The sequence below is a fragment of the Panthera uncia genome, chromosome X (genome assembly GCF_023721935.1).
Source record: "Panthera uncia isolate 11264 chromosome X, Puncia_PCG_1.0, whole genome shotgun sequence".
NCBI lineage: Eukaryota > Metazoa > Chordata > Mammalia > Carnivora > Felidae > Panthera > Panthera uncia.
Genome location: NC_064817.1, coordinates 103047533 through 103071072, shown reverse-complemented (window position 1 = coordinate 103071072; position 23540 = coordinate 103047533). Strand labels below are relative to the sequence as shown.

Here is a 23540-nt window from a genome sequence, read left to right as displayed (position 1 = left end):
ATTAGAAGCATAATTGCAATCAGAGAATGTCAATATCTTTATGATAGCTCAATCAGTACCCAAAGTAATAACTGTAGGAACTAGCCAACTTGTCAATATCAGGTAATATGCTTAAATAGGTAGAATATTGAAAACTATGCTATCTAAAGGTGAGTAAAAAAGATCAGTAATGATTGTTGCATACTGGCAAAATTCTTAAGACAGTAAATTGAACCAAGTATTCTTATTTGGGAAGATTGTTCTGAGGTCATTGTTCCTGTTTATTCTGAAAACATACTTTCATGGCTTAGCTTTTATTTTTTTAAAGTTTATTTATGTTGAGAGAGAGCGCATGTGTAAGCAGGGAAGGGAGAGGGAGAATCCCAAGCAGGCTCCATACTCAGCGGAGAGCCTGACATGGGGCTCAATCTCAAGACCACGAGCTGATATCAAGAGTTGGATGCTTAACGGACTGAACCACCCAGGTGCCCCTTTGTGGCTTAGCTTTTAAAACTTCTAACAGATATAATAGTTAATGGTAATATTTAATATTTGTTATTATGGGTCCTTATTCTAAATGCTGTATGTAAATTAATTTCATTTAATTCTTATGATTTCTCTATGAAGTAGGCATGATTATTATCCCATGTTATACTTGAGGAAACTGAGACTCAGGCTAAATAATTCACTCAAGGCCATATAGATGGTAAATAGATTATGGATATGGGATTTCAATCCAGGTTAACCCAGAGGTGTTTTGGTTTTGTTTCTTGTATTTTGGGTTTTTTTTAAAGCTTAAAAAATTTTTTTCATGTTTATTTATTTTGAGACAGTGTGAGAGAGAGAGAGAGAGAGAGAGAGGGAGAGAATTCCAAGCAGGTTCTGTGCCATCAGCACAGGGCCTAATGCGGTGCTCAATCCCATGAACCATGAGATCATGACCTGAGCTGACATCGAGAGTCGGATGCTTAGCCTACTCAGCCACCCGGGATCCCCTAGCCCAGAGGTTTTAAAATATGCACGTACACACATCCATCCATACATTTAGCATTGCTATACATAGAAACATTGCTTTAGAGCGGTGTTATAGTCCGCATACCATTGGCATTCCCCGAGACCCTTTCAGGGGTTTGTGAAGTTAAAACTGTTGTGATAATTACACTGAGACCTTTCCTCTTTTCACTGTCAGCATTTGTACTGATGATGCAAAAGCAATGGGGGATAAAACTGTTGGTGCCTTACTATGAGTCAAGGCAGTGGCACCAATTGGGTGCTAGTAGTTTTTGTATTAGTGACCACCAAACACTCACAGAAAAATTTCACTTTCACTTAAGAATAACCTTGAAGATGTAATAAATTACTAATTTTATTTTTTTAATTAAAAAAATTTTTTTAACGTTTATTTATTTTTTTGAGACAGAGAGAGACAGAGCATGAATGGGGGAGGGTCAGAGAGAGAGGGAGACACAGAATCTGAAGCAGGCTCCAGGCCCTGAGCTGTCAGCACAGAGCCCAACGCGGGGCTCGAACTCACAGACTGAGATCACAACCTGAGCCAGAGTTGGACGCTCAACTGACTGAGCCACCCAGGTGCCCCTTAAATTACTAATTTTATTAACTCTCAGTCCTTGAATACAGTTCTTTTGAAATACTGTGTGTGATGAAATAGGTAGTATGCATAAATGATTTCTGTATCTACAGTATAAAGGTTTTCTTGAGGAAAACCACTTGAATTGTAAGTTGAACTAGCTGCTTTTTTTTTTTAATCCAAAGACATTTTTGTTTGAAAGGATGATCGGCAAAGCACCATGTATTAATTATTGCTGCATAACAATAGGATCACAAACTTAGCAGTTTAAAGCAATATGCAGTTATTATCTCATGGTTTCTGTTAGGAGTCAAGGCATGGCTTTACTGGCTCCTCTGCTTCAAGGTCTCACAAGGCTGCAGTTAAGGTGTCAGCCAGAGCTACCATACCATTTAATATTGCTTCCAAACTCACATGGTCATTGGCAGTATCTAGTTCTTTGTGGGTCATCAGACTGAAGGCATCTGTTTCTTGCTGCTGTTGGCCAGAGACTGCACTCAGTTCCTTGTTATGTAAGCCTTCCTAACATGATTGGTTGCTACCTCAAAGACAGCAAGGGAAAGTGAGTCCTTAGCAAGACGAGCTATATACCATAGTCATGTACATTCTATCACATTTGCCATACTCTGTTGGTTAGAAACAATCACAGGCCCAACCCACACTCAAGGGGAGATAACACAGGGTGTAAATATTAGGAGGGAGTCATGGGGGCCACCTTTAGAATCGCCCACACAGTTTTTCAGTCCTCAAAAATGTACAAAGTGTGCCTGTCACAGAAAAACAAAAACAAAAAAAAAAAAAAAAACCTGATAGTACTCTTGCCAATGATAAGATTTGAGCTTTCAAGCAAAAATTAGATTTTTGTGGGGGCATCTGGCTGACTCAGAGGAGCATCTGACTCTTGATTTCAGAGTTGTGAGTTCAAGACCCATGTTGGGGACTTTAAATAAAACTTCTTTAAAAAATAGATTTTGGGGGCACCTGAGTGGCTCGGTTGGTTAAGGGTCCGACTCTTGATTTCGGCTCAGGTCATGATCTCACAGTTAGTGAGATTGAGCCCCGTGTTGGGCTTCGTGCTGACAGCGCAGGGTCTGCTTAGGATTTTCTCTCTCCCTCTTTCTTTCTCTCCCTCTTTCTCTGCCCCTCCCCTGCTTGTGTGCACACATACACACTCTCTCTCTTAAAAAATTAAATTTTAAAAGATAGATTTTTGGAAAACTTGTATCTGCATTCTGAAACAATTATCAATAATAATATGAGTTCTGGAGTAGTAGTTCAAAAAACCTGAATTGAAAATGAGAGAGACATGGGGCGCCTGGCTGGCTTAGTCAGAGTAGTGAATTTTAGCCCCACAGGGGTATAGAGCTTACTTAAATCAAGCTGTATAAGAAAAACAAAGAAAAGAAAATGAGGGGCTTGAGTGCTAATTCTAGCTAGAGCATTGTCACAACCTCAGTGGCCCTCATTTTCTTCATTTCTAAAATAAGAATATTTACCCAAACTACTGGCTCTCAAACTTGGATCCTCTAAGTATCCACAGGATGTTTTTCTTTTTAATTAAAAAAAATTTTTTAAATTTACATCCAAATTAGGTAGCATATAGTGCAACAATGATTTCAGGAGTAGATTTCTTAATGCCCCTTACCCATTTAGCCCATACCCCCTCCCACCAACCCCTCTAGTAACCCTCTGTTTGTTCTCCATATTTAAGAGTCTCTTATGTTTTGTCCCCCTCCCTGTTTTAATATTATTTTTGCTTCCCTTCCCTTATGTTCATCTGTTCTGTGTCTTAAAGTCCTCATATGAGTGAAGTCATGATATTTGTCTTTCTCTGACTAATTTCACTTAGCATAATACCATCTAGTTCCATCCACATAGTTGCAAATGGCAAGATTTCATTCTTTTTGATTGCCGAGTAACACTCCATTGTATATATATACCACATCTTTTTATCACAGGCTGTTTTTAATAAAAAGTTAGTAGGTGTTCTTGATAATGGTAGGCTGCCAAAAATGTAAAAATTATTTTAGCTGGAATCAGACTAATTCAGTGGTTTCTCATGCTATCATAAGCTGTTTGGCATTTAGGGGGAAAAAAGCAAAAAGGAATATAATCATTTACATGGAGATAGATGAAAATCATTCCTACCTTTGACCTAGGGAAAAAGAATAATGGAGTGGGTGGTATCTTTCATATTAAAAAAATTAGAAACTAGAGTTTACTCAGACTCAGAATTTTTTGTTTTTGTGGGTATGGTTGTTTAATCAAAGTTCCTCAGTTTCCCAATCCTAGGGAGCTTTTAGAAAACAGTTTTTTTTTTTGTCATTTGATCTGGGGTGAGGCCTGGGCATGATAGATTTTTTTTTTTTAACTCTCCAGATGATTCTAATGTGAGCCAGGATGGAGAATGACAGATATATATTTTCAAATCAATTGAGAATCCTATGTAAGGGAATTTTCTCTGAAAACGTTAAGCTTCATTCTTCTCTTACCACAACAGCTCTTTAGGGCAGTCTAGAAGATAATTTTGTGTGTGTGTGTGTGTGTGTGCGCGTTTCATAAAAGTTTATGAAACAAAATAATTATAACTTTTTACAGGATTTTACAAAGAATTTATCACAAGTTGAATCGGATGATTCTTCAGATTTACTGTTTGACTTGACCCAGGATACAATTCCACTGTCCCAGGAGGGATCAACAATTTATATAGAAGGTTTGGCTTAGCACATTTTATGAATATAATAAAAAGAAACTTAGTGAATATACATGTGGATTGAATTTCTATTTTGAAACCCATACCTTCATGTTAAGTTTTTCATATACCATAAGATAGAAGCTAATAATCTCTGACTGCCTTTCTTGTGTGATTTCTTGTGTATAAATTTGAATTTAATAGTAGAATATTGTATTTCTTTCTATTAAGTTAGCTAACATGTATTTTTTTAGCTCATTCTCACTTGGAACCAGCCATGGCCTGAAAAATCTTAATATAATTTCTGTGAGTCAAGAAAGTCCCCTGATGTCCTAATACTATCATTTTTTAAAAAAAGTATTAATCATTTGGAAGGCCATTAGTATGAGAAAAAGCACATGGTTATAGTTGATTTTTTAAATAGGCTAGTGTCTTTCTTTCCAAATAAATCATTTTGATGTGATAGTTAAATATGATTATAGAGTATTATTATAAAAAGGCAGTCTTTAAAAAAATGGTTATTTGCACATAGTAAGTACCTAGTAAATATCCATTGAAGGAATAATGAAAATTTTCAATTGAAGTATTACAGTTCTTTGTGTACCATAACAAAGTTCTTCATTAACCTGAAATAAATTAGTATGCCATGAATTTTATTTAGTTAAAAATTCCCTTATAATGATAGCCATTGCTATTTGTATATTAGTAAATTTGTTATATTTCACTAAATGGACAGAGGTATGTAAAGATTTTTTTAATATTTAAATTGTTTACTAACAAATTCATGCACATTTACCAAACCAAAATAGAAAAAACATCTATAGTAATATGTGTGCAAAAATATTTTTCCCATTTTGATAATACTTGGTTTATTTACCAATCTAGGGTCACTTATCTAAGTTAGTAAAATAACCAAGAACCAAAATAAATGAGAAGGTAAAATAGTTGTCTGAAGTCTGATTTTATAAAGCACATGGTCTTTATTCATAGAAAATGTCTGAAATCTTGAAGCTTCTAGGGGGTAACAACAGTGACACCTAATCCTCTTGTGAATTGTTGTACTATAGGGAGTGGAACTTTGCCTTGATGGTAAATGGGGTTATAGTTGATTAGCAAAGTATAGGTTTGAGCCTGTATTCTAAAGGTTTTTGTGGCCTTTATCATGTCACATCTTTATGTTTCAGATTTCTCATTTTATTGAAATAGATACTTTTATTTTTGTCAGATAATACATTCATTCTCCAGACCTGACATCAGCCATTTGGAGATATAATTTTAATTCTTGCTCTACTTATCTCAGAGCTTTTTTGAGGCTCAAATGAGATAAGTGAGAAATGATAAATGCATTAAAGCTTTAAAGGACTTGACAGTAAACAGTTGTTAGAATGATAATTGCGAATGATAATATGTATTATGTGTTCAGAAGCCTGATTAATGGACTCCTGTCTAGAATAATCATAGAAAGTCCTTGGAGAAGGTTGGATTTGAACTTGATTTTGGAAGAATGAGAATAGGATTTTTATTGGCACTGTTGAAGATAGTGAATGGCACAAGCCAAAGACAGTAGAAATAAACAGGTTAAGGGGCTAGAATTTAAAACTATTGAGCTCAGAGTGATTTTATTTAACTTGGGAATTTACTCATGCTTTAAAAAATTATATATGAAACAGTCTATATTTATTGTACAGCCTGCTAGATAATCAGTTGCCAAAATAACAGCAATCATTGGTTGTTCAAGTAACCTAAGTATCTGAGAAGAATGTTGGTGATTACACAGAAATTGATCCCAAGTGCCTGCAGTATAGCTGTCAGTAAGCATGTGCTTGAAGATGGGAAAAATCATTTCTGTGTCATCTTAAAGAATGAAACACATATTTGACAGTGGAGCCCACTAATACAATACTCTCATTTTCTGTTATTTGTCTGTTCTACTGCTTCTCCTATTACTGTACAGTTGGGAGCATTAAAATAGGATGTGCAGTTTTAGAATCTTTATCACAAAGTACAATTGTGTGTTATTTTCTACAGGACTTTTGCTGGGTCTGGTTATAGCCTAAATAGCCCTACTTCTCTTGAAAATACCCTGAATTACATGATTCTTTAGCCTTTAAGGTGATGGTTTTCAAACTCAAAACTGTCTTTAGTAATGAAATCTCCTCTCAAACAAAATTTTATGTAAGTCTAATTTCTTTAAAAAGGTAAAAGGAGAGTTTTTCTATCTGATTTGCCTACTATATTCCCTAAGACAAAACCATTAACCTCAGGGGAATACAGTTTGAAAGCCATCATACTTTTTTAAGTTTTTCATATGAATGTGTGAGGTATTATCATTCAGGATTAGTTGTTTGTACTTTGTTCATGGGTTTAAATTACTTGTTTATTCCCTATCAGGTTGTTAATAAGTAGAAAAAGAACTTTTTATGAGTATCTTAAAGGTTTTCTCTAAATTTTTAAAATAAAAGTTGTTTTTGTTTACAAGCCCAAAGGTGTTTAAGCATCTGAAGGTAAATCTGTTTATGGGAACTGAGCTTAGAATGTTCCCTGTGCTTCAACTTTTTTTTTTTTGCTGAGGATTTTTTTGGTCTGCCTTCTTTTATGTTACCTATTTATATATATTTCTTTATGTGGAAGTATTTTTAGAATTTTCTTGCATAAAAAGTTTATTTCATAAATTGTTCAAATGTATGTAGTTCATAATAACTATTTGTACAATTTCTATCTTGATCATATAAGTTTTGATCATTCTGTATTGTCATTTGTATGCTATAATTCATTTATATTATCTTTAATTTAGCTTCAAAGTATTTTTACTTAAATTTAAATGTAAAGCCATTTTAGTAGCATTTGTAAGCAATGGTCTATATTAAAGTATTTACAAATATTTTCCCCACTATTTAAATCATTGTAGGTATAGATGAAACTCTGCCTATAATAAAACGTTCTTCTACTTCTAAAGTAAACAGTGTTAATCCAAAAAAGCCAAAGACCAGTGAAAGTGGTTCTGACATAAGTCCTTGTGCTTCGTTGTCCTTAACTAACTCTCCTTCGGTGGCATCTTCCCATGTTATGATATCAAAAGGTAAATATGATTCTAGCATGTGAAATAGAAATTATATTACTTATACATAAATTTTAGACATTCTAATGAATTTTTAAACTTTTATTACTGGTTGTTTCACGTTTAAAAAAGAATTTGAGTCACGAAAGTCCTTAATCTGTTTTAGGTACAAATACCTCATCACCTCACTATAAAACTGGAGCGCCTTTTCTAAGATCTTGTCCGAGGTGCAATGTAAAGTTTAATCTTTTGGATCCCTTGAAATATCACATGAAGGTAAAATTTTTTCAAAATTTGAATTTTAAAAATACTGGCAAGTTTCTGAAAACATTAAGGATCGGTCCATTGTAAATGCTCGTTTGTCCGGGTATTTAGATAAGGAATCTTCTCATTGATATTTTCATATAACTTAAGTAAAAATTGATATTCATGATCATTGTCTTTATACAAGATTTAAGAATCTTTCCCAATCATGAAATTTTAAATTTAGCTTATGTGTACTATAGTATATGTATATTGTATTTTACAGGGGGCATTAGAGGATACCAAGTAATCCTTCATTAATTTTATTAGATGTGATAATAGCTTTATCAGCCATAAAATTATCAATAAAAATATCCATTTTCTGGAGCTGGATGATGAAGTAAGGTGAAATTGACAGTGTTTGGGAATTGCTTTAAAACTAAGGATGCTAGACCAAAGCTTTAGATGTTGCTTTTCCTAAGAGATGTGATTGTCATTGATCTCTCTCTGAGGCTTTAGAATATATGAATACATTAAACACAGTGTGTAGTACTTTAAGAAATAGAATAGTCCCGAGTGAGGAGGAGATCTTCCCTACCTCTGACCCCTTTATTATTTTTTTAATGTTTATTTTTGAGAGAGAGAGAGAGAGCTGGGGAGGGGCAGAGAGTGAGATAGAGGATCTGAAGCAGGCTCTGCAGTTTCAACGCAGAGCTGGATGTGGGTGGGACTTGAAATCATGAACCGTGAGATCATGACCTGAGCTGAAGTCGGATGCTTAACCAACTGAGCCATCCAGGCACCCCTCTCCAATCTTTTTAAAGTATTATATCTAGAAGACTGTAAAAAGTCCAGTGTTTCTTTTAGCGACAGCCCTCAGAATGTTTGCAGGTATTGAAGCTTTCCCAGGTGAATCATTTATTTCTCAGATCTTAACATTTCTTTCTCTTCATTTCTGGCATTTTTTTTAATTTAAAAGTTTTTTAAGATTTATTTGTTTTTGAGAGAGTGCAAACGGGAAAGAGATGGGGACAGAAGATCTGAAGTGGGCTCTGTGCTGACAGCAGCGAGCTCAATGCAGGGCTCGAACTCACGAGCTGTGAGATCATGACCTAAGCCAAAGTTGGATGCACAACTGACTGAGCAACCCAGGTGCCCCTCGTTTCTAGCATTTTACCACTTGCAGGACAAATGTCTATGGCAAATCTCATTTGCAAAACCATTTGCCTCTACCCATGAAATGGTTCATGGGTGGAGGAATCCTCTCCTGCTCCTGGATGGCCTCCAATCGAATTGCTTTATTCAATCCCATTGCTTTATTCAATCCCAAATGGTTCCCAGATAAGTTAGTCCCATGCACCACAGCTACCAAGTCACGCAGGGGCTGCAGCCTTTGTCTGATAAGGCCCGCCAGGCCCTGGGCCGAGGCACCCTTAGCCAGCACTCACACACGGTGCTTGAATCTCTGTACATACTATATTTTAACTTCTAATGAAAATAATGTATTGATCAGAATATTTTATTGACTAGGTCATGCCATTCTTCAAACCTCTTGTAAAGCAGACATTTTGTTAGGTGCTTAATCTTTCATGGTACTTAAAAATTCTTTTCTTTAACGTTATTTTTTTTTGTCTGGTGATATACGTGTGTCACGTTACTCAATGAAAATCTTAGTCTTGGCATTTTAGTGTTTATTCATCAGGCAGAAACTAATGGTAGAACATTTCATAAGTAATGCATGTTACTAGTTGTTACAGGTTAATTCTAGCTTTATGTTGGTGTAGGAAGCTCTTGAAATTAGGTTTTAGATATTTCTTTTTAAAAAAAATGTTCATTTATTTTGAGAGGGAGAAAGAGAGAGTGGAGGAGGGGCAGAGAGACGGGGTAGGGGTGGGGAGAAAGAATCCCAAGTAGGCTCTATGCCCAATGTGAAGCCCGTCCCAGGGCTTAATCTCATGACCATGAGACCATGACCTGAGCTGAAATCAAGAGTCAGATGCTTAACCGACTGAGCCACCTGTATTGCAGTGTTCTGTGTTGTCTGTGGAAAGATAGTCTGTAGTCTTGTATGCCCAATATAAATGGCAGGCAGGGGGAAAAGAGGCAAGAAAAAAGGCCATGTAGATTATATTTAGGAAAGACGGGATGAGAAGAGTGCAAGGCAAAGAAGCAACTTAGGAAAAGTTCTTGCTGTTTCAAAGACTGGCAAATTTTTCACTGAAATTCAACATTTTATAAAAAATGTAGAAAGAAGTGTCCTAAAATTCCAAGTACAATCTTTTTTTTTTAAATTTTTTAACGTTTATTTATTTTTGAGAGACAGAGAGTAGGGGAGGGGCAGAGAGAGAGGGAGACACAGAATCTGAAACAGGTTCTAGGCTCTGAGCTGTCAGCAGAGCCCAGTGCAGGGCTTGAACTCATGAACCATGAGTCATGACCTGAGCCGAAGTCAGATGCTCAACCTACTGAGCCACCCAGGTGCCACTCCAAGTGCAATCTTTATTCTTGGGCAAAACTGTATTTGAATATTGAATATTTGAATATTGGAAATATGGTTATTTCCACCTCCCTGAGTGTGATTCCCGTTAACTGAACTTTGGGTTTTGGTTTTATATAAGAATTAGCTTTTACCAGCATTTTCAGTTTTCCTATCTATGTAATATAGAGATATACTTGATGTTTCTACGTTTTACATTATAGATGGAAAGTGAAAAAAAGGGCTGACTTTTTTAGTAATCCTTGGTTTATTTAATTGGGGGTGGGTGGGTAATATAGTCACATGATTCAAAAAGTGTAAGAAGGTAGATATTCATCATCCCTTACCATCAAGGAAATGCAAATTAGAACTAGAGTGAGATATAACCTCACACCTGCCAGAATGGCTAAAGTCAGCAACAGGTGTTGGCAAGGATGTGGAGAAAAGGGAACTCTCTTGCACTGTTGGTAGGAATGAAAACTGATGCAGCCTCTGTGGTAAATAGTATGGAGGTTCCTCAGAAAGTTAAAAATAGAACTACCCTATGATCCAGCAATCACACTACTGGGTATTTACCCAAAGAATACAAAAATACTAATTCAGAGAGGCACATGCACCTCTATGTTTATAACAGTATTATTTACAGTAGCCAAGATATGGAAGCAGCCCAAGTGTCTATTAATAGATGAATGGGTAAAGAAGATGTGGTATATATACGCAATGGAATATTATTCAGTCATAAAAAATTAAATCTTGCCATTTGCAGTGACATGGATGGAGCTAGAGAGTATAATGCTAAGCAAAATAAGTCAGAGAAAGACAAATTACATATAGTTTCACTTATATGTGGTATTTAAAAAACAAAACAAATGAGCAAAGGGAAAAAAAGAGAGAGGCAAACCAAGAAACAGACTCTTAATTATAGAGAACAAACTGATACCTACCAGAGGTGAGGATGGGTGAAATAGGTGATGGAGATTAAGGAATGCACTTGTTGTGAGGAGTACCAGGTGTTGTATGTAAGTGTTGAATCACTGTATTTTACCCTGAAACTAATATAACACTGTATGTTAACTAACTTGGATTAAAATAAAAACTTAAATAAAAAAGAATGTATACAGTGAAGAATCCCATCCTGTCTCCTATTTGCCTGGTTCCCAGTATGAGTTGCAAACGAAATAATTTTTTTAATGTTTTGTTTACTTTTGAGGGGTGGGAGGAGCAGAGAGAGAGAGAGAGAGAGGGAGGGAGGGAGGGAGGGAGGGAGACCAACAATCCGAAGCAGATCTGAGCTGAGAGCCCGGAGTCCCATGAGGAGCTCAAACTCAGAACCTTGAGATTATGACCTGAGCCCAAGTTGGACGCTTAACCAACTGAGCCACCCAGGAGCCCCAAAATATTTTTTTATTAATTTTTTTATATACTCTTTGACATTCTTTCTGAATGTATAGGCACACGTGAATGTTCTTATTTTTCATATATTTTATACACAAATCATAGCATATTACATATATTTCTTCACTTGAAGAAAGTGGCACACATGTTCTCTAAAATGTAGCTTTTATTCATTGTAGTATTGTTTGTGATTAAAACTATGTGAGGGTTTTACATTTTAGCTTTACATTTTTATATTTCAGTTAAATTTTTATAATACTACAATAAGGATTTCTGTTTTGAAAAAAATGTGAATTTTAGATTATTTGTGGATAATCTTTTGCTGTTATTATACATATGTAGATTGGAATACCACAAAGATAATATTTTCTTCCAAAGGAAGTATTTTAGAGTGTAAATGAAACATCCTATTTATCTAAGGCACATTACTAAGCTTTAAAGTATTATTTCATTTAATCCATAGAAAATTCTTCAGGCTCGATCTTTTTCTCCTTGTTTTATAGCCAATTAATTGGTATAGCTGGGATTCAAACCTCAGTCTCTTTGATGGCAAAGTCCAGGTTCCCACACTTTTCTCTCTGTTTTGAAAATTGTATGGGCTCTTTTCTTGGATGTTACATAGAAACTTGAAAATAAGGGTTGTTATTTGTTTTTAAGAGTATGGAATTTGATAGTTATCAGTCAGTTCTAACATACAAATATGTTATTTAGGTTCCTGTATCTTCATTTATATTCATCTACCTGCTCTGTCATTTTTTTAAGTTTCAAATTAACACTATTTTCTTTGATGTCTTCCAATTCTGTTTTATGGCTGCTGCTATTTAGGATATAGATGGATCTATCTCTTTTAACTTCATTGTGAATGTATCCTATATCATTTTTATAAAGTGTTCCCTTTTTGGCCTGGATTCTATTTTGTTTGACATTTATATTCTTTATCTTTTTATTTTCACCCCTTCCAAATCACTTTGTTTTTGGTACGTTTCTTGCTTCCACAGAGTTGTTTTTTCTTTTGTGATCCTGTGTGAAATTTCTTTTTTCAGTAGTTGAATTAAACCCACCCATTTGTATTGACAGGATAGATTTAATTGATCTGGTAGGTTTAATTGGTCTTGATTCTGTCACAATTTTTTTGTTGTGTTTTATTTTTCTAAGCTTTTCATTTTGTGGTTGCATTGTGAGTATGTAGTTTGAGTTTTTAGAAAAGTTTATATTTTTGATCTCTAGTTATTCTTAAAGAATTCTTCTAGAGAAACTCCACAACTGCAAATTGTGTATAATAAATGAATTAGTTTTATCTAATTGAAAATTAAAAGTTTATGTATGTAAGTATTCCACATTAGGGTCAGTTTATATGAGGTCTTGGGTTTTTTTTTTTTTAAGTTTATTTATTTATTTTGAGGGACGCCTGGGTGGCTCAGTTGGTTGAGTGTCCAACTTCTGCTCAGGTCATGATCTTACAGTTTGTAAGTTCCAGCCCCACATCAGGCTCTGTGCTGACAGCTCAGAGCCCGGAGCCTGCTTCAGATTCTGTGTCTCCCTCTCTCTCTGCCCCTCCCCCGCTCACACTCTCTTTCTCTCAAAAATAAATTAAACATTAAAAAATTTTTTTAACTTTATTTACTTATTTTTGAGAGAGAGAGAGACAGAGAGAGAAAGAGCATGCACACTAGTAGGGGAGGGGCAGAGAGAGAATCCCAAGCAGGCAGTGTGGAGCCCGTTGTGGAGCTCAAACCCACAAACTGTGAGATCATGACCTGACTCGAAATCAAGGGTCAGACACTTAACCCACTGAGCCACCCAGGCACTTCTAAGCTATATCATGACAAATATGAAATGAATGACTTTAGGCCAAGGATCAAATTATTATTAAATATTTATATCTGAAAATTTTACTTACAAGGAAAATGGTATTAGATATATAGCTATCCCTGGTCTTAAGGTTTTTAATTTGTTTTTGAAATTATTAAGATATGAGTGTTTATTGTTTGAATTTTTTAGATTATATGAAGAAAGAAGCAAACATTTTGGTGACTCTCTCTCCAGATATATTGCCAAGCATATTTTTACCTAAGCTGGCCCTAGTTATAAACACAGAATCATTTTATGGCACCTAACTTTTTAGAGAGATGTAAATAAAACATACATATATTTTTTTCTCTTTCAGCGTTGTTGTCCAGACATGGTGAATAAATTCTTGGAAATGATTAAAGCAGAACTTATAAATACTGAAAATAAAAATAAGACTGGTGCAGAAAAAGGAAAATTAATTATGTTAGTTAGTGACTTTTACTATGGAAGACACGAGGGAGCTGTCGATGATGAACAGAAGACTTACACAACTTTTAAATGCTTCAGTTGCTTGAAAGTTCTTAAAAATAATATTAGGTATGTAAATATTTGTTACTGTTTCTCTTTGAAAATTGGTATGCTACTGATGTAAATATCGTATCTTTATTTTCCTGTGCTATCCTAGATAAGCAATTTTAACACTTTCTACTAAGAATAAAGGCAGATTATTGTGTCGAAAATCTTTTGTTTTTTATTGTATTTTAGGTGTTTGACACTTAGATCCACTTTGTTGTATTTTTTTAATAAAGCTTAAGAAAGGAAAAAATTTGTTTTAACTTAGAGAAAAATCACATTTGTCTGTATTTATCATTGAACTAGGAATTTTCAATGAGATATTTTTATTATTTAGCTACTTTTGAATCTACTTTTCCTATCACAAGAACTACTTCATCCAGTTTGACCTCCTCCATATTAGTCTTATTTAATGCTCTAGTTTTCAATTCATATGTATCATTTTTACCACATTTACCTTGCAGAGAAAGTGATATTTTAAAAATATTTTTTTAATTTTTTTTTATTTTTGAGAGAGAGAGTGCACAAGAGGGGAAGGTGCAGAGAGAGGGGGGGACAGAGGTTCCAAAATGGGCTCCACACTGACAGCAGAGAGCCCGATGCAAGCCCAAACTCACGATCTGTGAGACCATGACCTGAGCTGAAGTCAGACACTCAACCGCCCCTAGAAAGTGATATTTTTTGATGATCTTTTTTTTTTATTTAAAAAATTTTTTTTAACGTTTATTTATTTTTGAGACAGAGAGAGACAGAGCATGAACAGGGGAGGGTCAGAGAGAGGGAGACACAGAATCCGAAACAGGCTCCAGGCTCTGAGCTGTCAGCACAGAGCCCAACGCGGGGCTCGAACTCACGGACCTCGAAATCATGACCTGAGCCGAAGTCGGCCGCTTAACCGGCTGAGCCACTCAGGCGCTCCTGATGATCTTCTTTAGAGAAGTTCCAGTTTATGAAACTTGTCTGCTTTTATTTTATAATTTAACATATTTTAAAAGTAGAGATATAATTCTCGATTTTGAAGATTTATACGTGTATGGTTTAAATTTTAGGAACTTACACTTTGCAGTCTTTGAGTAATATGGCATAATACTGTCATCCTAAGTAAGATAGTAATGAGCAAAGTAACAAGCAAGACACACTGACTGGTATTTTTCATTGGGTATGTAGTCTGACATTGTTTTTTTCAACATTTTATTATAAAACTTTTCAAATACTCAGCAAAGTTGAAAGTATTTTACAGTGAACATCTGTATACTTACCACCTTGATTCTACCATTAGCATTTTACCTCACTTGTGTTGCCATGTACCTATTCATCCATAGGCTCCATTTGATGTTTGGTTTTTTTTTGTTTTTGTTTTTGTTTTTGTTTTTTTTTTACTTTTCAGAGTAAATTGCAGGCATCAGTGCACTTCCTTTAGATGTGATACTGATATGTATATATGTGTATATTGTCACACACACACGTATTTGTAAACTTTTAAAAATATTTACCCTTGATAGCTATGCTTTGTAATTAGCATTCTTAAGTATCCTGCAGGTCATTTCTAAGCCTAGTATTTATTTTATTTTCTGATGAATTCTTGGGTCCAAAATGAAGTACCTGGAAAATCCCTGAAATGCACTGTAATATAAACCTAAAACAATTATGAATGCTACATTTGTGGCAGTGCTTTCTATTCAAAGACCTTTCACATATATGATTCATATGAGTTTTTACATTTTTTTACCTCCTTTTATTAAGCCCTAACAGCCATCAATAGCTAATGGCCAGTAGCTTAACAGAAGAGAATTGTGCTTTGAGATGTAACACTGAAACAATGTTATGATGAGAATTCTGTGACTTCCTTCCATATCTTTACCATTTTTACAATAAAATACATCAGAAAATAATAGTAAATTTGGTCAAATGCATAGGAAAGCGGTTCACTGTTTAAGTATTTAACTTATTATAGTGAAATGTTAGGCATGTGATACTGGAAGTTCTTTCAGCAATAGCCTTTTGGTTTTTCCTTTAAGATTGGCCTGTTTAATATTAAACATGAAATTTCCTTTTTTGTTTCATTTCAAAAGACTGGTTATAGATTTCTAGATTATCAGAATATCTAGAAATTTTAAGCTAACCATATTTTATAACACTTAGAAATCTTGTAAGATTTTTGTCATATTGTTTAGTAAATAAAACCTGAACAGTTAACCAAAGATGTTGTAGATGTTAAATAACATTTTACCTTAACAGTAAATCTAGGATGGCAAATTGATGGTTTTAGAGGGTGATAGAAGTGAATAGGTCAAGATTTCTACTCTCTGCCCTGTCAAGATATTGTAGGATTTTTTTTCTACATTAAGTGTTACCAAAACCAGTTAGGGCTATTTTATTCTGAGAATGGCTTTGTGAGGTGGTTACTTTTTTCCACATCTCCATCTCCTGGCTTGAGAAATGTGCACTGCAGATGGGGGCAGTGGAATAATTGAGAGATAGCTAGTTAACAGATCACTTTATGCAGGTAGATTGTATTACTTAAAAGTTATAAGCTGAAAGTTTAATGGCTCATGACCTTTATATGTAAATATTTAGGCAAAACTTGGATTTTTAAAAATAGATTTTAATAAAGATGATGTTAAAATTAAAGAAGGGGGAAGGGGGGCTGCTGGCTGGCTCAGTTGCCAGAGTATGTGATTCTTGATCTCAGGGTCGTGAGTTCAAGCCTCACATTGGGCATAGAGCCTACTTAAAAAAAGGAGGAAAAAATATGTCAAGGTGTACTGTAAGCAGGACGTGTCAGAAGATAAATGTTAAAACCTCCATATTATGATTGCTATCTAGGCTGATGACATCATCACTTCAAGATTGTATCCTTTGGGGACTCATAATGAGTAACTGTTAATATTTGGCTCTGTATTAAAATTGTTAACGTGATTGAATAGCTTTACTTTGAAATTCAGTAAAAAGTTTCAGTGAGCCTTCTGAAATAGATCTGCCTTTTTATATTGTACTCTCTGCCATCGAAGGTCATAGTTTCCTTCTCATAAGAAACCTATTAGGGAACCTGACATAGCAGAATGTAAAAAATGAACTGCGCTACAGGGGGCATGGCCTGCGGGTCAAAATGAAGTGTTTGTGCTAATAGTAAACCACTATCATGAAATAAAACAAGATGTTCTTGTAATTACGAAAAGCTCTTGTAATTATAGGTATTAAAATTGCTACTACATGCATTTACAAACCAAAACACAAATAAAAATACTAATTTGTCTTTTAAGCAGCTGAAACCTATTGTATGTCTTTAAGACCTTTAAAAGACTTCTCTCTGGCTCCGTAGCCGCTTTTGGTGATAGGGTTTTCTCTCTTTATGTATTTAATGTATTTAAAATGGAAATAGTATTTCATGTATGGAAAAGAAGCCTGTTGTTTTTCTTTGCAAACTTTTTAAAATCTGAATGAACGATGAAGGCTTGTAGCAAAGTAGTGGTATTTCATATGAACTACATTAATGGATGATTCTCAAAGATGCAGAGAGAAATGTTTACTGGGCCACCTAATGAAAGTGATTATTTAAAGTGCACACTTTTCTAGAAGACTTTAAGGCTTTGCAGATACTACTTTGAGTAATATAACTATATTTTTAACATTTAAGTTCAAATACTTATCTGTGAGTTTTTTCCTTGGTTATAAATCTGAATATTTGCATCTATTGACAATCATTTATAGGTTTATGAACCACATGAAACACCATCTGGAACTTGAGAAGCAGAACAACGAGAGCTGGGAAAACCATACTACCTGCCAACACTGCTACCGTCAGTATCCCACACCGTTCCAGTTGCAGTGTCACATCGAGAGCACACACACTCCGCATGAGTTTTCTAGTAAGTCACCATTTTGCTGAAGTCGTGAACATCCATGACTTTGGTTATCTAAGCTCTGAGGACTCCTTACGATTTCTGATGAGAAACGTAAGAAAAAGAAATAGACTTTGGATTGTGGGCACAGTTGAAAATCAAGTTTTAACGTGTATAAACTCTTCGCTAGAATTGCTTTCTAAAACTGAAGTCTTGTAAATAGAAACTTCCTTTACATAATTCGTGCATCATACATAGGGGGCTAATGTTAGAAAATTCGGATGCCCCAGTTTGCAATTATGGAATCAATGGCCTTGATTTACACCCTAATAAGAAAAGTAACTGCGATGATAGTTAAAAATCATGGAGTCTGGAGTTAGCTAGGATTTAAATTCCAGTTCTGCATCTTAATATAGCTGTTAAGACCTCCGGCAAGTTACTTAATCTTTCTGTGCCTCAGGTCCCTCATCTGGAAAATGGGGATAAAAATCGCAGTACCTCTCTCAGTGACGGCATATAAGTAAAGTCCATAGAACAGTGTTACAGAGTTAACAACTCTAGAACCGTTGGAACCACCATCACTATTACTATTACTGTTATTATTGCCATTGTTATGGGTATACAAAATGCATCTTTTATTTCTATACATCCTTAAAATGGTGTAATTGTTTTCTCCACTTTCAGCTATTTGCAAAATCTGTGAATTATCATTTGAAACCGAACATGCTCTTTTGCAACATATGAAGGACACTCATAAACCCGGTGAAATGCCATATATTTGCCAGGTACACATTTTATCATGTACTTAGGTTTTTGTTTTACTTTCACGTGCCACAAAATCATATTCTGTTGCTCTTATTAACTGTTTGAATAAAACGAGTTACTAAAATTGAAGACACTCTTCAATAATGGAAACTCCATTGATGTAACTCATATACATGGGCAATGGTGGCTTGGACTTTGTAGGCCATAGTTTACTGACTCCTGGACTAGACAAACAAAACACCCTGCTGCAGAAAGACACGTATGGATTTTCTTACCATGTAGAGAAGAATATAGATATGACAGAGAAATAAGAAATGCTATTAGTTATGGGGAACTCAACTAAATGCTTTGAGACCAGTATTTTTCCAGAATTTGAAATGGTTCCCAATCAGATAGCAAGATAAATTGCCTCTGTCATAGCCTGGGTGCCATTTAAAACCCAAAGAAGAGAATACTCTATTTTATATAGCAGGAAAAACTTTCTAGGACAAGAGGTGTCAAAATTTGGAAATTCAAACAAGATAGGGGGGCAGTAGGTCTGAAAAAAAAGAAGAAAATCTGGTTATATTTAGGAATATATCCCCAAACTTTGAAAGATAATTTTTGTTTCAAAGATTATACTTATTATTTTCAGTAATAGAATTCTTGGTTGTATACGCAGCAGAGCTGAATTAGCGTTTCATAATATTCCTCTAAATAAATGACTCATCATTACTACTTTGATGTAATTGCATGTCCGTTATAAACTTTCAAGTTAAATTAAACCTTCTTTATATTTCTAGGTTTGCCAGTTTAGATCTTCAACATTTTCTGATGTAGAGAATCATTTTAGAGCATCCCATGAAAACACTAAGAACTTGCTGTGTCCATTTTGCCTCAAAGTTAGTAAAATGGCAACTCCCTACATGAATCATTACATGAAGCATCAGGTGAGATTTAGCAGTTATTTGTTCATTTTGTCTTAGTAAAAAGGCGTGTGCGTGTATATATGTATGTATGTGCACATATACGTATGCATATGTGTATATACGTATATGCATATATGTATACACACACACACACACACACACCTTAGAGCATTGGTTAGATTTGTTCTAAAAGGAAAGTTAAGTGGTTCCAAATGACATGATTAATTTACAATTTATGCTGAATTACTTGTGAAATTTCCACTCCTTATCTCTGTCCACTTCCTATTGGTGGTGAGGCTCTTGAATAGAGAGAGTTCTGAGGTAGAACTGGGAGGCCTAGAGCAGAGGGGAAGAGGGAAGATGAGGGAAATATTGAAGTTGAATATTTCAGGGGTCTACAAGTGGTGAAAACAGGAATGATTTTAAAGGTAGTGAATCAAGAGCAGGGAAAAGGGTATTTTTGAACTGAGAAAGATAAGCTTGAGGACTCTGTTTTTTTTTCTCCTTCTCCAAACTTCATTTCTACTTTCTAGCTCAGTTTTTATTATGAAAAGACATGTGGTTGTCTTAGCAACCTAGAATGGTCTTTTGTAGCAGCCAGTGACAAAGGAAATAGCAATGACACTTGTTTCTAGATATGTGAACTCTTCCAGAGGACTATATTTAGGTTATAACTTGTTTCCTAGATGACTTTTGCCAGTTTAGCTTTGTCATTTCTGGGATACCAGTGTTAGTGCTGGCACCTTTCCCTTGAATTCTCTGTTTATTCTTGCTGGGTCTTTTCCTGACACAATTAGACCATCCTTTATTTAGGCTGAAAACTTTGATGAGACAGTAAACCTATTTTTTTTTAATGTTTATTGATTTATTTTTGAGAGTGGGGGGAGGGGCAGAGAGAGGGAATGAGAATCCCAAGCAGGCTTTGTCAGCTGTCAGCACAGAACCCAGTGCGGGTCCTGAACTCATGAACTACGAGATCATGACCTGAGCCGAAATTAAGAGTCAGACACTTAACTCGACTGAGCCACCCAGGCACCTTTAAACAGTAAGTCTATTCTTGAGTGTTTGAAAGAGCAGTGGTACCTTTGCCAAAATTAGAAGTCAACAAGTTTACCAAATGCAATTATGTGATCGAGTTTTGTCTCCTCACTCATAAGCTCATTACATTGTCTTATTGTTGATTGCATTGTCATGGCCAATTTACTCAGCACTGGTTTTCTCAGCATTGTCTACTCAGTATTGTTTTCAGTTCCACTCATTAAATGACCATGAAATCAACTTGTACTTGTTAATTGAAAAAAAGTATAAAAAGTAGAATACCCAAATATATTCAGGATCACCTGTGTCATGACTGGGATGGTTCCAACATGCTGGGTATGCCATCTCACCCTTAAGAACCTGTGGCAAAATCTTTCTTTTTTAAAAAAAATTTACATTTTTTAAATTTATTTTTGACAGAGACAGAGCACAAGTGGGGGAGGGGCAGAGAGAGAGGGAGACACAGAATCCAAAGCAGGCTCCAGGCTCTGAGCCCGATGTGGGGCTCGAACTCACAAACTGTGAGATCATGACCTGAGCTGAAGTCAGACGCTTCACCGACTAAGCCACCCAGGTGCCCCCCGGCAAAATCTTTCTATTCTAGAGTTTCCCAGGAGTGTTCCATCAGATGTTAATAGATGTTCCACTCTAAAATTGCTCCTGGAAAAAGAAGTTCCGTAATTGGCTGGATTTAAAAAATTAACAATTTTTTGTTTATGTTTAAAAATAGAGCTTTTAATATGCTAGAAAACCTTATAAATCCCCAAGGAAGGGATATTGTCTATATTGTTCCCAAAATTTATTTAATCCTTTATTTGCGCAATGCCTACTAACATTTCTTGAGGAATAGTTTGGAAAACACTGGTCTTGGTGCTTTATTTCATGTTTTGACCTTTGATTTTGAAAGGAAGAATGAGATGTAAAACAGTAGCTCTAACTATTTCATTATGAAGCTTTTAACATAATTCTTCCTACCATGCTTTACTAATCTCCAGAGTGAGGTACAGATGCAGAGGAAGTAAGAATGTCCTTAGAAAGGTAAAGAGATGGATGGGCCTGCCATGTGGACTACGTCTCTTAAGTGGTTTACCTGGTCTATAGTCACTCTTCATACCCTAAATTGTATGCCTTATCTTGCCATGTATATAGGAAAGAGTTGACCCAGCAGGTCTGCGTTGTTCAAATCATGTACATTTTCAGAAGGGTCTGTTTGCATATTGGCATAATTAGCCCTTGGCTAACTCCAGGAAATTGAGCCTTTGTTATTAATTGATGAGTGTTTTACATGCCTAGGACCTTGAGCCACATTGTGCCAGCTTTTCTAGATCATTTGTACAAAGATATGATTATGGTGAACACCTGCTTTTCTTCTGGGAGCCTGAAGATTTGGTGACTGAACCCTTTAAAAAAAATAAACCTGGCTTCTGGTGACTGAACCCTGTAAAAAGAACAAACCTAGCTTCTTAGACTCAAGAGAGCTTTCCTCGTAAAAAGCACTTCATACGTATTGCTGCAGTTAGTTGCCGGGGGATTGATTAAACATGTCCTATGCAGCTTGTTGGGAGAGTGCACTTGGAAACTGGTGCCAATATCCTCCAAACTCCACCCAATGCATTTTTCTTCCTTTATTAATCCTGTTCTGTATCCTTTCACTGTAATAATTGTGTCTATGAGTATAACAATTTCTAAATCCTGTAAGTTCTTCTGCATCATCAAGCCTGGGAGTAGTCTTAAGGACTTGGTGCCCAATATTTGTGAGTTTGGAGTACCTAAGAGGTAGCCAGTGAGCAGTCAACAGAGGAAAGAGTCTAATAATAGGATCATCAAGAGTTTTTCAAAGTACTTTCAGTTTATGCAGTTGTCCACAAAAGACTCAAAAACCATAGCTGAGCAGAATTATAAACTTGTAATTGAGCTAACATTAGTGTGATTTTAGATAATAGGAATTATTGAATCTGTGGCTCATTTTATTCTTTTTGAAGACTTTGGTTGTAACCTTTTCCTAAAAAGAATATATTAGTATGTCTTAAGTGATTTTAAGAGCTATCGATATGGTTTGTACAACTTTTAAGAAAGGATGAAGGATTTCATATGTTAGATATTCTTATTAAATCTTTATAGAAATAACAAGTAGCTAATATATACTAATCACTTGTTGTATGGCAGTCACAGTGTTTTTACTTGCATTATTTTCTTCAATCCTCACAAACATCCTACAAAGCAGGTATGGTCATTTTCATTTCATAAATGAGGAAATAAAGCTTTATAGACAGTAAGTTACTTTGCCCAGTGCCACATTCCCTAATAAATGGCAGAGCCAAAAATTGACTTAGAGCCCAAGGTTTTACCATAGAGTCATATCCTTTACCAACATTAGGTCTAAAAGCAGATATTACAGATAGTCAGAATTAGCCTTGAAAATTCCTCAAATCACCCAAACAATATAGTATGTTTGTCAGAAAGTTCAACGCAGACGGGTAATTCTCTATCCTTGGAATAGGTCACCAATTTTTTGGTTGAACATCATATTATTTAAAACTGTACTGTATTATCCTTTTTTTTTTTTTTTTAAGTAGGCTTCATGCCCAGCGCGGAGCCCAATGCGGGGCTTGAACTCACGACCCTGAGATCAAGACCTGAGCTGAGATCAAGAGTCAGACGGTTAACCGACTGAGCCACCCAGGCGTCCCTCTGTATTATTCTCCTTACCACATCTCAAGCATATATGCATAAGAGAGATATGCAAGACTCGAGTCCAACTAAGGGAATAGTAGATTAATGTCTCCCATCCCAGGGCTCTGGGCAGATGCTCATTGAATGGCATGGCAGACATTTTGAACTAGTTAAATTGTGCCTGCTTCTCATGTGCATGCTCCTTCAGTCTCTTGCTGTCTTCCTCGTTATTTATTTAACAAATACTTATTGAGTGCTTAATATATGCCAGGGACTGTTTAACAGAAGTGAACAAAACAGTTTGTGCTCTCTGGAATTTGCATGGTAGTGGAGAAAGAGTATGTGTATTATGTCTGAATGTAAATGTATGCCAGCTGGTGATAAGTACCATGGGAAGAAAACATGTGAGGTTAGGGAGTGCCAGGGCTTAGGAGGTGAAGGAAGCCATTTCTGTTTTTATATGGGATGGTCAAAGAGGGCCTCTCCAAAGGACATAAGAGAGTTAGCTATGTGGATATC

General features: G+C 35.5%; 1 protein-coding gene across 2 annotated transcripts in view; it reads left to right on the top strand.

The window, feature by feature from the left end:
- Positions 1 to 23540, top strand: part of ZNF280C (zinc finger protein 280C) — a 64829-nt gene that overhangs the window by 17671 nt on the left and 23618 nt on the right. For both annotated transcript variants that reach the window (XM_049644282.1, XM_049644283.1), the window contains exons 7-13: positions 4166 to 4280; positions 7168 to 7338; positions 7484 to 7593; positions 13599 to 13819; positions 17507 to 17664; positions 18322 to 18422; positions 19185 to 19331. In XM_049644282.1, coding sequence (XP_049500239.1) covers positions 4166 to 4280; positions 7168 to 7338; positions 7484 to 7593; positions 13599 to 13819; positions 17507 to 17664; positions 18322 to 18422; positions 19185 to 19331 — 1023 coding nt within the window. The remainder of the gene's footprint in view (positions 1 to 4165; positions 4281 to 7167; positions 7339 to 7483; positions 7594 to 13598; positions 13820 to 17506; positions 17665 to 18321; positions 18423 to 19184; positions 19332 to 23540) is intronic.